Here is a 15,605-nt window from a genome sequence, read left to right as displayed (position 1 = left end):
TTAAATAAGTTCTATTATATTTAAAATTGAAAAATTACTTTACAAGCTACACTTATTATTTTATATCATGATCTTATTTTATAATCTTTAATTCTTGATTAGTTTGTATGTGTTTAGAGTGAGTTCAACAAGTTCAAAGTTTAAACTCCAAGAGTATAGTAATTTAATTTAATACCTTGGATGTTTTAATTCAAATCATATATTTTACTAAGTTCACTTTTCTAATTCAAATCATAGTATAAAAATATTTTGATATTTTCTTTTGGTATACAAATAAAAGTATTTTATATATACATAAATTGAGTAATTCTTTTCAATAGATATAATTATAATTCCCTTTCCCATATTATCCTCTATCTAATGTTACAAAAAGAAATCAAAATATGAAGATTCGAATCCACAAATAGCACATGGTGTTTTGATTTTGAAATTTCTAGCTAAAAGTTCTAGTTAGTACAAGAAGATTCTAGATGTGAAAATGAATTTTGCAAATCTAAAAAGAGAAAAAGAAAAAAAAAAAGCATCTATTTACTAATATTTATATATAAAATTAGGAAGGCAAATTTCACAGGCTCTTACATCATTGCCATTAATTAAATAAAAGGCATGTTTTATTTTAGTAATTGGACCGATCGATTAACCACTAACAATGGGGAATTATTATTTCATATCACTAGTCATTATACAACTTAAAAAAAAAAAAAAAAAAAAAAAAAAAAGCCTATTTCACCGATTAATCATAATAGGCTAAACTTTTTAATGACAACCTTAACTTTTGATTTGGTCCATACGTTCGATATTTTAGTACATAGTTGAAAATTATAAAAATTATTATTTAATAATTACATTTCATTTAAAAAAAAAACCATATTTATTAAATTTTCCATTGAATAAAACGAAAATTGAAATATCAACTTACCATTAGATTTATATATGTTTGAAAAAGGTTGAAAGCACCAATTAAATTAAGTAATCAACCATTGAAATCATTGTGTACAATGCTTTCTTCTTTTTGGTTAATGTCTATATTATTGCTCTCTGAAACACAAGCAACTAAGCATAATAAGCCACGTTTAAGTCTTATCAAATTACATATAAACACATAAAGAAAGGATAACCTTTTGACAAGGCAGAAATCTCTCTCTTTTTTTTTTTTTTTTTTTTCAATTATTAGGATACAAAGCAGAAACCTCAACCCAAAATGATTAATTACCATAAATCAATTAATTAATTAATTACTAGCAGAATAAAGGTTTAAATTGGTTTCCCATTACTTAATTAGCTGGGCCCATATTGTCAGTCCATTACAAGCATGGGCCAACAAGCTGCAACGCATTACAACTAATTGCAATAATAAACTATGGTTACCACTTACTAAGCAAATCAATTACCAGTTACTAATAATCTAAGCAGAGTACATTTCCTCTGCAACTAACTTCAATCCCAAGCTATGAGTTCAAACCCTGGCCAGGGCCAAATTAATCCAAAACCCCAAAAAATAAAAAAATAAAAAAAAAAAAATCTTCACTTCTGCATTAAAGAAAGATTACAATCAACTTTTGCTAATTTTACAAAGAAGCGAGTCATAATTATAGCTAAAATTCTTTATGGTTATAACTTAATAATTCAGTACTCAAAGGCTCCCTTAATACCCTCAAGGGACTCTCCAAGTGATGCCCTGCAGAGAAACCAATAAAAATGAAATTACCTCAATTCCAAAACAACTTATCAATGCAGGATATCAATTTTTTTTGTCATAACCATGCGATTTTCGAAATATAGTAAAAGAAAAAGACAAATATTACTCAATTTCAACATAAAAGAAAAATAACTTTAACGAAGCAAAGGAGCAAGGACAATAGGTCAATAGCAAATGTACTGGTTGGAATGATTCAAACCAGGAAGCTGAAAATTCTAGACATTGCCTTGATCACATGGGGACATACGGTTCTCATTCTCATCATGGCTACAGCAATGAGGCACTAAAGAATTGTTTAGTATTAATTATATTCTGAGAGAGACCAGCAGAGAGAATTAAGGATATGAAGTGCGGTCAACACTATGCAATTAGTTCATAAAGCAGACAAAAAAAAGAACAATTAATCAATAAGCCCGTCTATCTTTTATAAAGCTAAAAGCAATGACAGATTAGCTCTCAACCACGTTTTTCACTGTTGCGAATGCAGCAACAGAAATATATTGTTCTTTTTTTCTTACCAGAAGCATAATGCAATATAAAACACAAGTCATGCCCCCTCCTTCAGAACAGTTAAGAAAAAAAAAAAAACCATTCCACAGAAAGGGACACCATGATTTAGCATCATGCATGACGTGTTTATTTCATTCCAAATACTACAAGGACAACAATTTCTGCTAAACATGTTACTGCTTTGGAAAGGAAAGCCATGGCAAGCATGTAAAAGCCTTCCACCTCAAGACTAATGAGGAAATCAACTGATGACAAGAAGACAAAGGTAGAAATAGAAGCACTCTAATGCAAACAAGAAGCAGACCTTGTAAGTCAAACATGAAATTCAGTCCAAGTTTAAGTGCAGATTCATCTCTGGCCATGATTTGGAATTATGCATATATTGAGGTCTGCTTGTTTTGCAAATAATTTGTTAATGGAAAATTGTGACAGATGCTAACAATTGTTAGTTGGTGTAATAATGGATATTTGGTTCATTTATATATCTTCTTTTTATGAATTTGAGGAGATCAGGAAATTCCATACGGCTGCTAACAAAAACTTTTTAATTATCAACCTATTGGCATAAGACCACAAAATCATTCTTTATCAAAGTTTAATTCATCCTACTTTTAGAAATAGTATTTCGCACACATTCCTTAAAGAACAATGTTGTAAGTCTTCCAGTTTTGAATATCAAGAAGAAAGTTACTCTTGAGTTGAACAATATTTTCATGACATGACTTTACCAACATCAATGATAGCATGTCTAAGATGCAAAATATTCTTAGATAGACTCACTCTACCATGTCATTCATGGAGTAGCCAATAAAAATGCACCATATATATCAGTAAGATAGTTAACATTGTCATGAATAACTATCATATGGACTGTATATGTTAATTTACTAACACTACATAGGGAGTATTTGGTCATTTTCCAGGAATAGTAAGTAATAGCAAACTTTAACCTCTCTGAAACACATAAAATAATTGTAAAATAAACACCCTCACTTCACTCCCACTCTTAGTTGCATACAGTTAAGTTAGGCACAATTCATGGAAACAACCATGAGCAAACAGTAATCTACAGTCAAAGCAAACTTAGATTCAGACCAAAAATACTCCTCCGTCACCTCTCATTGAGGTGAAATGATCTCATTTCCTCACACTCAACTTGGCTCAATTTTCAATCCTTCAACTAAGCAGCTTATAGGAAATATGGCAGAGGACGCTTATCACTCTTATGTCTATATCTTGAAAATTGAAAAGTGGTCTTATGGTTCTTTTATTTTGAATCTTGCAAACTGAGATGCAAAGCGAAAGAGAGAACTTTCATATTAAAAGATGAGAGAATTGCTTGTATTAAAAGTTATGTTGTGTTCTGTGGTGCATTAGTTTGTCAAGAGAAGGTTTGAGAAGATTATGATCCTATTCACTCTAATTCTTATATCAACATTTCAGGTCTTATAACGGAAAGATATATTGGTTATTGAATAGAAAAAAAGGAATAAAACAGATAGAATCAATTAATGGTGTTGGAACGCAGTTTAAACCTACCACCACAATGGCTTAGCTCTTGGATTTGGACAGATTTGCAAATCTTATATGAATCAATCCAAACCAACAATTATGACTCTATAAGTGAAGACAGATTTATTCTAGAAGTCTAATATAATGAATGTGTAAAGGAGTATGATAGATGATTAATCGCACAGTGTCCAATTCCCTTTCTCTGTTAGCAATGGTGAACCCATATTCCTCAATAAGCTAAATTCATTTTGCAAATCGACATGACCCAACAAAAAATTCAAAAACTGACATTATTCTATATACCATCTTACAGCTGGTATAATTAACTGTTCTCTACTGCATATAAATAACCATTTTTCTTGATATTCTTCCCCCCCCCCCCCCCCCCCCCCACCCAAATGAGCCTTGGTAATAGATTGCAATCCCTAAATCTCTAGTGTCAGCAAACACACCAATCTAAGCTCACATGAAAGACAGATTACTTCCCAATCACCCTGCGCTTCACCCCATGTAGAAAATTAAAATAATGCCAACTTTCATTCCTTCCACATCCATCAAGCACCAAACAGTACGAGGCACTTTTTAACACCACAAATATTTGTATATACTTCACTATAGTAAACCTTAACTTCCACCCAAGGAAACTAACATGAACATTGACCATTAATTCAAACACACAGTGTATATAAACATAGATATGAAATATAAATGTCAAGGACATAGAAATTATTAAATTTTTAGAGGTTGATAAACTTACTTATACATACAGTACTTATATTCTTGGCTTCTAACATGATCTTTCTCCCCTTCTTCAAGCTACAATCATGAATAAGTGGAAACATAATCAAATTTTAAACCTAATGGACACTAACCAATAAGGAACCACCTCAAAACCAAATCTTTACCGGATCACTCTCGTAAATAAGCTCGTAACAAGCCGGTGAAAGGCATCTCAAAGCACAATTCTCCTTTGCCGTCATTGAGGATTTGCATTGCTGACCCCAAAGTCCACTTTTTTCATAAAGCACAAAAGCCACAAAATTTTTAAAATTAAAAAAAAAAAAAAAAGCAAATAACACAAAATTAACTCAAAGGAAAGAAAGTTTACCTCTCTATATCAGCATAACACTCGTTTTTCTTTTCCCTAATCTCTGCGTCCTGCATTTTCAATGAAAGACGACATTAAATTTGAAAATCAACAAAAAGAAAATGATATTCGAGAGAGAGATGATTACAGATATTGGGCGGCGAGACTTGGAGAGAACAGGAGGAGAAATTAACAACAACGAAAGTGTAAAAATAATGAGAAAACAGTTTGACGGAGATTTATGAGCAAAATTAGCCATATATTATCCGATAAAAGAAAAAAGAGAAGGAATTTGGTTCTTGATTGATAGGTAGAATTTGGTCTTGATTGATAGATAATTAACAACACAGATTATTCTGTGCTTCAGAGGTTTAACCGTTTGTAGGCAATGAATCCGATTCCGAGCTGAAGAAGGAAGTGAATATGAACTTGGAATCAAAGATGGGCCTCTTTCTCGCTCTCTGTCCTCTGTAGCATGGGCTCTAAGCCCTTCCGCCATTAACACTGGCAATCGGACCATCGGTCAAGTGGGACAGGTTCCAATCATTTGAGGATCCGATCTTTTTGAATCTTATTGTTGCGCCAATTCAAGTTGTCGTTTTGGATCAACATCATATTGGTAGGTATAAAAAATTTCAAATAAAATACTCGGGAACCATCTGGCTACCAAATTCCATAATTCAAGATTAATTAAAACTACATAGAACAAATAACCTTGTTTCAGTGTAGATAGATTTTGATTCCGAACTGAACATTTGCGAAAATAACAATGTCCATAAATAAATATCATAAATAAGTATCATATTTGTAGATTTTAAGAAATAATATTATTTTTACCTTTGAAAAGGATAGATATTAATTGTTATAATTTTTAAAAATATATTTTTATTATAAAAAAATATCAATTTATTTAATAATTCATTACAAATTAAACAAGTTAAATGGGTCTCTCAAAAGATGAGAAGAAAATGCAAATATGGCAATTATTTGGTTAAGGGAAAGAGTTTATCAATTTCATTCATACTCGATCTAATCACTATACCATTTAATTTCATTATCTTGGCACATTCATTGTGAAAAGAGAGAAAGGGGAAGAAAATTTAATTTGAATATTTCATGAAGCAAAAAGAAAAAGAAAAATTAAAAAAAGGAAGAAGTAAATCTTGTGATGCCGTTATAGAATTTTTACAGGATTCATTAATTTAAAGTGCTGCAAATCATCACAATTCAATCAAACCAAGAAAGTAATTCACAAACTTTACATTTTTTTTTTTTTCAAACTCTTAACTCTCCATAATATATATGCTCTATGAGGCTGAGATCATATCCACGTCTCTGTTTTTATATTCCGAAAGCATAACACCTTCAGAGAAAATAAATTTCTTTGTTGCGCCAAAAATATTGGCCATTTGCAGAATCACAGTTTGTGATGCTGTAGCAGTAGGGAAGAGAGAAGCTGGGAGGGATGGGATGCACTCGGGATGATATTCCTTTTTGCCGAAGGATGGTCCATACAATGTCAACACCGCCCGACAAAATAAGAATCTGAAAAAGAAACAAACAACTTTAATCCAATAATCAACTGTGCCAGATATGTCGCATTTCTTCCAGGTCACTTTTACAAGCCCACAACATGTGAAGTTTCAAGAGATCATTGACTGGTGAGCGATGGCGAACTCACAGTTTCTACCAGATGCAGACAAAACTCAAAAACCTACATGTTGGATGTTTTATGACCGACTCTGAACCATTATAAATTTATAATAACCAAATGCTTGAGCTCAGTAGTAAGGCGATCTGGCAGAAGAGCTTTAGAATAAATCTAGATTTTGAATGCATATGTAAACTGAAAAAATGAGAATTTATATTTAAATTTCATGTCTCGAATATTCAGACTGTTGACGTCCTGTAGAAAAGCAGGGCAAAGATGGGTCAGTTCATGTTGTGTGGATTCTCACCCTAAGTGCTAATTCAAATTGGGAAAGCTATTGTATGGCCTTCCTTTTAGCATTGACAAATGATGCATTTCTTTTCCGAGGTCGGTACGATTTTTTGTGGCTTTACCAGATCAATTTCGATTGTTTATGAAACATTTTACTCTAAACATGCCCATAAATTTTAAACCTAGAAATAACAAAGAAAAGAATTGAATGGTACCTCAATAAAAGTCGCCTAAGGAATGGATCACCTAAAATCTGCGTCCAAACAGGATCCAGAGTGTCCAAAGTTTCCAAAGCAGATCCCCATTGCTTCAAGGATGAAGAAAGCAACTTCTCAGCCTTGTTGTATGTTTCCTGAAGCCCATTCTATCCATTAATATATTCTACAAATACAATCTAAATTACCAAGTATGAAAAAACATAGAGTTTAAGTCTCACCATTTCAATATCAGAACCAGACAAACCAATTAACAGACAAAAAGCCTGCAATGGAGTTGTCAGAAAAAGAGTGAATACACTACCACTCTGGTGACGAGAGGATTCGGCAGCAGTGAGGGGAATTGAACAGCTTGGAGATAAGAGGATTGCAGCTGGCTCTCCTTTCTCAGCTCCACTTATAGCCTGCAAATGTCCAAAATTATGATATTACAGAGGATAAAGTAGTTCACATTCTTAAATGGGAACCACTGTCCTCTCAAGTACAAATGGGCAATTTAGGACAAAATGGCTAAGCACTGAAGAGCAAAAGTAATATGCCTCCATTAGTGAGAGAAGAAACAAAAACTTTTTACTGAAATTTCACCCAACTTCGGCCTGCATAAATAATAACCAAGAATTTTGCACCTATGAAACAAAGTTTTGGTTTGGAAACTAAACGGCTACATTTGGCTTAATATTAAAGGCTACGCATTAAAGAACAAAATTAATAGGCCTCCATGAGAGAGAGAAGAAATAAAACTTTTTACTGAAATATTACCCAACTTCAGCCAGCATAAATAACAACCAAGAATGGCTACATTTGGCTTAATATTAATAATTGACCTATCAGGCTATCACCTACAAAAGTTTATTCCTGCAAGTATATGACAGCAGGCTCAGATTTCCTCTGACTCAGATTCTTGAAAAGAGAACTAAACCTAGAATGTCAAGCCAAATTGGGATTCTTGTTGAGAATAATTTCAATTTGAACCACAATAATAGGTTTGAGTTAAAAGCAATTTAAGTTTGAGTGATTCAGGAAGTATTAAGAATGATCACTTATTTATACAGGAAGCATAGAGACCCATATGTCAAGATTTGTTTCTTTGGGTTTCCAACTGTTAAATCCACAATATTGAGAACTTCCAGCAAGTTACAAATCCACCTAGTTTTTTGTTCTCCAGGTTATTCAAATTATTCAAAATTTTCTTAACTTTTACCCATAATGAGTGTACCACTTAGGTGTCACTTCCAATTTTCTTTTTTATGATACGATACAATTAAGCATGTATTATCCATTGTGCTAGTCACATATGCATATGAAAATTCAACATGTAAAACTATTAGTTTAACGAACAAAGGATAACAGTTAATATACTTGCCTTGAATGCTTCACTGATATCACTGTCAATAACTATAAAAAGTGGCCTTCTTGTGAACGGAACTAAATCGGTAGGGTAAATGCTGTTTAATCCTGAAACGGATAATCTAATATCAGAATGCATGTTGACTTTGCAAAATAAACATGTTTCAAAAATTAACTGACAATCAAAATCCTCTAAAGTAATTTCCACTAGAGTGTTCATTACAGCAGAAAAAAGAAACAGCAACATAGGGACAATATTAGTAGAAAAGAAATGCATGAAAAGTCCATCCCCTTTCCAAGATTGGTTTGTGTTCAATAGGTTATGCTTAGACCAGTGTTTGAGTTGTTAATATGCTGAAGAGGAGTATTGAGGTGACAGAAAAAAGGCGCTGCTTATGTTTGGACAATTGAGACACTTGGTGACATGTGAAGTTGGGAAGAGGAACAACCACAAAGAAGCGGATCAATCAAATGTCAGAGATAAAATCTGAAGTTTTGATTGAGGACCTTGCTCTCTTGGTTCCAGCTTCATGAAAAACATTTTTTAGTTAAATAACACATCTCAGTAATCATCAACATCGATTTACACAGTACTTAGTCACCCATGACCATTATTCATTCTCAGTAGCACTAGAACCTTTTGGAACAAGATAACAGGAATAAGTAGTAACTTTAGTTGATAAATATTCACAGGTTATGGTAGAGAAAGTAGTATTCATGAAATTGGAAAAGAGCAAACATATAAATCCACATAGACACATAGAGAAAGTAGTATTCATGAAATTCCTTAACCTGGCACAAAAAGAAGTCACTGGACTACTACACGTGAAATGGAAAAATGGTGATTTACGCCCAAACAGTTGCATGAAAGTGAACACGTTTTCATGATTTTCTAAGTAGGTACCTCCATTTCCTCGAGCGCCAAAATATAAGCAGTCTCCTTTACATCGCCTGGAAGAAGGATTTGGACAATTACTAGGTGAACAAAATGGAGAAGTGGCCATTGTGTCCAAGTACATAGCATGAGATTGGAAATTTCTCACAACATTCTCTGCAGTGTTAATAGAAGTTCCAGCACTTGAGGGAGACGAAATAGTTTGTCCAACTCTTCCTGAAGTAATTTAAATGATGTTAGAGGCATCACGATCTCATAATTATGTAGTGGACAAAAGGGGAAACAAAATTAAAAGAATCATGATCTCCAAACAAAAGTAGAATACACAACCTGAAGCTGACAAATATATCAGGAGAACTCCATCAGCAGGTAGCTCCTCACAAATCATACCCAGAACCTGACCAGAAAAGGCAGAAGAACATTTAATATGGTGTCGATGTCATAGTATCCGCAACACCTCAAAGATTGTTATGCTCTGAAGAGGAATTACACCAATGAGCAATTTAAATGAGCATATGGACAAATGTATGCGAATCCATGTTTTGGGCACACTATAAACAGGCATAATTTGCAAATCAGACATTACCATCAGTAATCTAAATCCAAAGAGAACAAAATGCCACCATGGTAAATAATCTGAAAGAAGCGGAATTTTCCCCCTTGATAATATTATAAAATAAATTTGCAGAAACTTCCTACTTTAGCTCTCATCCATTCTACCATCTTTCAACATTGAAGCCATCATTACACTCTTGAAATCTAGAGAACCGATCAACTTGAATGTTATAGAAGCATCAGATCCTTGGTTTCCAAGTCTTAATTATGAAACTCATTAATTTATAGTGGAACAACTCAAAGCTGATAATTCAGATTTTCAATATATTGGATTTGCATTTTCCATAAACATATTATTAAATCATTATATATAGAACAGAAAATTAAGAAGAAGCAACAGAAAGGTACAGCGTACATATTACATCATACTCACTGCTAAAAGATGTGTCACGGATGGACGATACAAGACGGCTTTCCGTGAGTTTTGAGGCAAAGTAGGATCAGTTATGTCCTGCGTGTAGTTAACACGACTAGGCCCTGGACCCCCATTTTGACCAATTTTATTACTATTTGACTGGTAAAAGGAACCACTTGGTTCCCACTCGAGACATTGAAGCATCCTGAAGGTGTCTAGAGTAAGCTCTGAAAACTTAACCTGATACAGCGACGCAACATTAAATTAAAGGGAAAACGCAAAAAGTTAGTGCACTATTGCATTTAACAAATTGGGAAAATGAATTATCAAAAGTTCAAAATCCTCCATGCTAGATTCTCAAATTGACTTGGACAAAAAGAGGAAAGAGAAACCTTAATACCTAACCTCATTATGATGGTAGCTACTCAGTATTGCATCTCGTAATCTTAAGCTTCTTCTTGTTGCAAAACGCGGTAGCGAATCTGGATGAGGGTCCAGCACAAGGCTATATCTTAAAGGCCTGATATTCATAAAAGCTGTGTCAGCTTTCAAAAATCTAATTATTTCCTGAACCACCAGCTTCCATTCTTTAAAGTCAGTTTCCTGGAGACAAGATCATTCCAAGGCCATAGTTATCAGTCAATCTGTTCACAAGCAAACAGAAGTTATTTGAAATTCAAACTCCAACATCTAGGACGGGACAGGACAATCACGAAAAAAGAGATGCAACATCAGTCAAAGCTTATACCATATTATTGATTTAAAACGTTACAAAACCCAATGTTTGTTACAAGAATGTACCCATTCTTCAGAACACATCATGATAGTATGTCATCATTTCAAGATTTCATATATAAGAACACCATTCATTCTCACTATTAACTTGACTCTCAAACATTTTATAAAGAAGTGTCAACTCTATAACAAATTGAGAAAAGTTAATTCAAATATATAGAGCGATGAACATCCATTAATCATCCAGATGAGACACTAAAATAATTCATTGATAGAGCAAGAAAGCCATAAACTACCAAAACAATAATGCATTGAAAGGTCAGGAGCAAGAAGAATGACCTGGAATGTCCTCCTGCATTCATCAACTAACATTTTGAGTTTATTAACCAACTGATGCACCATTTCTCGTCGGTTCAAGACCAGGCACACCATTAAAAACCTAGCAAAAAATCTCAGCTGTTTGTTTGCAAGATTGAGATCTTGAAACAAACCCTCCTTGAAATACTCTCGACTCAGTATCGCTTCATAGAATATATATGATTCTGACAAGTAACTTGCATCACTTGTCCGCATATATTGCCCATAATAAAGCTGAGCAATTCTAGATGCAATTTCCCCTATCTCCCATCTCTTGAGCCCAGCTTCTACAAGCTTCTGTCGATTCTCTTGTTGGAACTTCCACAACTGCGTATAGACTTTAAATACCTTGTAAAAGTATGTATCATACCTGAGCGAAGAACCAAATGCAAAAATAATAATATCACTGACATGACCTGAAAAACTCATGTCATTGGAAAACTATAGATTATCTCATTGTACATGCTATTAAGCAACAATGTATGCACTTAATTAACAAACTAATTAGAAAATTAAGTTTGGAAAAGAAAAAAGAACAAACTAGCATTCCCAAATCTTATTTTCACATTCTGGAAATTTTCCATTAACAACAGAAATTTCTAAATAATTAGTACCAACACCACAACATTACACATTATGATATTATCTCTTAATCAGATCATTCATTTTACTTAGAAAGTCTTATTTAGTAAAATCTAGCTAGCAAAAATGATTATTTCAAATAAACAAAAGGAAAAAAAAAAAAATCCCTACAGATAAGTAACGAACTTAAGAACTCCAAATTGGAAACAAGCCAGCAGAATCAGAATAACACAAAACGAAATCCGAATTTTATTTTCTCGGAAAAAAAAAATGAACTAAGAAAATGGTTGTAAAGTATAAAGATAGAAGGAAACCTGTTCCGTTCATAATAAGGCAAGTCTCTGATCTTAGAGAACTTCTTATCGGCTTTCTCGACGAGAGACCAATATACTTCACTCACTGGAATGTTAGTATTACTGTTACTGCTGCTACTAATATTGGTACTCTCGCTTATAATCTGCTGCTGTGACATTTGTTTCTTTGCAACTTCGATTTAGCCCAAAGTTGTTGAAATTCAGCTCCTCGAATCACAAAACCATAGCCGTGCCGGCGTGTTTGATCGTTCTAGGTCAAATCTTGATCGATGAATTGATCTGGTGGGTAACAATAACAGTACCACAAGTGGACAAATAAAAAAAAAAGGTGAGAAAGGAGAAGATGACGGGTAACGGGATAATTCCGGTGGAGTTGGGGAAAGAAAATCAAAACGGTAACCGGAGCTTGAGGATCAGAAAGTGTAGAGTGGGTCCGAATAATGCCCGGGTTATCCACCGAGTCACTATTATTCCCTGTACGAAAATTAATCTAAGGGTAAATAGCTATTTATTCCCTCAGGTTTCGACATTACTTCGACGTTTTGACACTTGAGTTCGTTAAACTGTGTACTTGTTTTTTTTTTTTTTTTTCAAGGGAAATGTACTCGGGTTTTTTTTCTCTTAAGTGAATTCGATAATCAATTTCAATGATTCGTTAGTAACTTTATACTAATGTGATTACATTATAAGAATGTCTAAAATGATATTTTTCGAAATGAGTACGAGGAATAACTAAATTAATAATTTAATTTATTAAATAAAAAAGCTATGAAAACGATGTTAAAAATTTTAATTTCCACTGATTTTGATCTTCGTTGTTTTAAATGACAATGAAATTTATTGTTATAAAAGTAATTTAAAATTGTTTTCTTGTAGACATGTTTGTTTAAAAAATATAAATTAAATAGTAAAAAATAAAAATAAATTGAGATGTGAAGAGGTCAAGACAGTTTATTCTATTAGCATACCGAGAAGCACTAGTTATAAAAAATTAAATTACTAATTTAATTTATAGGCAATGATAAACTAAAAAATAAAAAATCAGGGCTGCTAAAGGGAAAAAAAAAATGAAGTCAAAAGGACAGTTGATGTTTTTTTTAAGAAAGGAAATGACATTTGATTTTTTAGTTATACAATAATAATTCATTATTTATATATATATATATATATATATATATATATATATATGTATATTTTTTTTTTTTTCTAGTTACTTGCTTATATAAGTGAATAATAAATCATAATTTATATTTGTGGTCAAGACTACTCGAAGTTAAGAATTCTCATTAAGTGAAATGAACAATCAGATTATAATTAATTAGCATTAGCTTTGACCCATTTAATTTAGTAGTTTATATCAGCTAATAGCTTATACTAATTGCTGATAGCTTATTATGGTTGTTGATAGTTTATAGCAAATATGTACAGAGATTGTGTTAAAATATACATTACAATAAAACACGTAATTATTTTTATATATTATAATATGTGGTAGTGTGTGTCGGTGTATATATATACATTTATATTTAAGGTGCATCTTTTTTATGTTTAATGTATTATATAAATAAAAACATTAATAATTTTTTTAAATAATAATTTTTTAAAACATTAATATGTAGTAGTGTGTGTCGGTGTATACGTATACATATATATTTAAGGTGTATCTTTTTATGTTTAATGTATTATATAAATAAAAACATTAATAATTTTTTTAAAATAATAATTAATTAATAATTTTTATTTTTTAAACACTATAAATAAATTGACTATAAAAAATAATCAATAGTTATTTTTATAAAATTAATGAAGTTTAAATATAATATAAATACAAAATTTATCGGCTAATATGAAAATATTTCAAAACATAGCTAATAGCTAATAGAATAACAATTGATTATTCAGACTTTTCATGAGCTATTAGTAGATTAAAAAATCTATAAGCTATCAGGACATTAAAAATTTTATACACCATATAATCTTGATAAGTGATTTTTAGCTTACAATTGTGATTGATAAAAAAATCTTCCCCTAACAAATTTTTATTTTTGTTATAGTCAAATAGACTAGAGTTGTGCATGTATTTATTATGATAAAATTATAAATGTGTTATCATATTATGTCAAAATTAATTGCATTATATTTATATTTTTTAAAATATACTACTTTGTTTATATATTTTGATTTCGTTTAACTATTCAGTCATTCTGCCAATATTTTTTATTTTTCCCATTAAAAGGCTTATGAAATGAAATAAACACCATTACCTCCCTATTAAATTTGCATTTTGTACCACAAAAAGCCTAAATTCAGTAGAAAATTCTCTTTAAAATTAAATTTTAACTATCAAGTGTCCAGAAACTAAACTCTAAAATCTCAGGGTTGTTTAGCGACAGAGGGGGAAGGGGAGAAAGAGAGAGATAACAAACAAGAGGAAAGAATATAAGGATATTTCATTCTTTTTCTTTTAAATTCAATAGTAAAAATCGAAAATATTAATGGAATGATTGAATAATTAGACGAACATAAAATAAAAGAGTGTATTTTAAAAAATATAGAGATAAAATGATTAATTTTAATATAATATGTAGACATATTTATAATTTTTTCATTTATTATTTAATAATGCAACCTTTCAAACCAAAATAGGTTCCTTCTTAAAAAAAAAAAAAAAAAAAAAAAAAAACAAAATAGGCTCTATTATAATTGCAGGTGGCCCACGCGTGAGGCAAATTTGATAGACTTTATCTCCGAGACATTGTCAATATTAATATAGAAATAAAATAAATAAATAATTGACAGTGATAGCTATGGATTCTTTTTATTTTTTTAGGAAACAAATTTAATTTTTTAAATATCAATATATGTACTCTATTATTAAAGACTACTCCGTTCGACTTAAGATTGAACATTTTTTTTTTTTTATTTACCCTAAAGAGTATTTTCAAATCAATTTTATTTAATTTTTTTTTTAATTTTCAAATCAATCCATTTTTTTTATGCGGCGGTGATCAATAAGCTTATTGATGGTCATTATTTTTTGTTATTCGAATTTTTTTTATACATGTCTGAAATAGTGTTGCCATATTTTATGATTATTTAATCAAGTGTAAATATTTTATAGTAAAAAATATATTGATTTATATTTTTTATTTGTATATGTGCTCTCTTTAATAATAATGAGTTTTGTTTCTTTTAAAAACATCAATTTTAATTATAAATGAATATATTATTAAAATATCATTAATCAAATTCTAACAATGAAGATAAATCCTCCTTAAAAAATTAGATACGAAATAAAATTTTTAATTTTAAATTGATTTAAACTCCTCTTTGTTGAAAAAGTATGAAAACGATTCGACTCCTCTTTTTTGAATCAAGTATGAAAACGGTTCGACCCAAGTCTCAAATTGCCAATTTAACACGATTCCACAATTCCCAAG

At 31.3% G+C, this 15,605-nt stretch overlaps 2 protein-coding genes across 3 annotated transcripts; both read right to left on the bottom strand.

Moving 5' to 3' along the window:
- Window positions 1-1,247: 1,247 nt before the first annotated feature.
- LOC105632514 (uncharacterized) lies at window positions 1,248-5,491 on the bottom strand. 2 transcript variants are annotated; one of them, XM_012214909.4, is made up of 5 exons: window positions 4,957-5,431; window positions 4,830-4,879; window positions 4,627-4,732; window positions 4,479-4,537; window positions 1,248-1,678 (listed from the first exon to the last, which is right to left on the bottom strand). In XM_012214909.4, the coding sequence occupies exons 1-5, from the start codon at window positions 5,065-5,067 to the stop codon at window positions 1,627-1,629; spliced, it is 378 nt and encodes a 125-aa protein (XP_012070299.1). In that variant the 5' UTR covers window positions 5,068-5,431; the 3' UTR covers window positions 1,248-1,626. The 2 variants fall into 2 exon arrangements, with proteins under 2 accessions (XP_012070299.1, XP_037492521.1); XM_037636593.2 differs by having other exon boundaries at window positions 1,510-1,678; window positions 5,185-5,491.
- Window positions 5,492-5,948: 457 nt separating this feature from the next.
- LOC105632513 (signal transducer, putative (DUF3550/UPF0682)) lies at window positions 5,949-12,646 on the bottom strand. The gene is made up of 10 exons (XM_012214908.4): window positions 12,166-12,646; window positions 11,252-11,639; window positions 10,583-10,780; window positions 10,196-10,417; window positions 9,538-9,604; window positions 9,217-9,423; window positions 8,329-8,420; window positions 7,187-7,369; window positions 6,966-7,102; window positions 5,949-6,353 (listed from the first exon to the last, which is right to left on the bottom strand). The coding sequence occupies exons 1-10, from the start codon at window positions 12,321-12,323 to the stop codon at window positions 6,116-6,118; spliced, it is 1,890 nt and encodes a 629-aa protein (XP_012070298.1). The 5' UTR covers window positions 12,324-12,646; the 3' UTR covers window positions 5,949-6,115.
- Between the last annotated feature and the right edge of the window lie 2,959 nt (window positions 12,647-15,605).

Source organism: Jatropha curcas, chromosome 2, assembly GCF_041381405.1.
Source record: "Jatropha curcas cultivar XTBG-Jc1 chromosome 2, XTBG_Jcur_1.0, whole genome shotgun sequence".
NCBI classification, from domain to species: domain Eukaryota; kingdom Viridiplantae; phylum Streptophyta; class Magnoliopsida; order Malpighiales; family Euphorbiaceae; genus Jatropha; species Jatropha curcas.
This window is presented reverse-complemented; position numbering and strand designations above follow the sequence as displayed.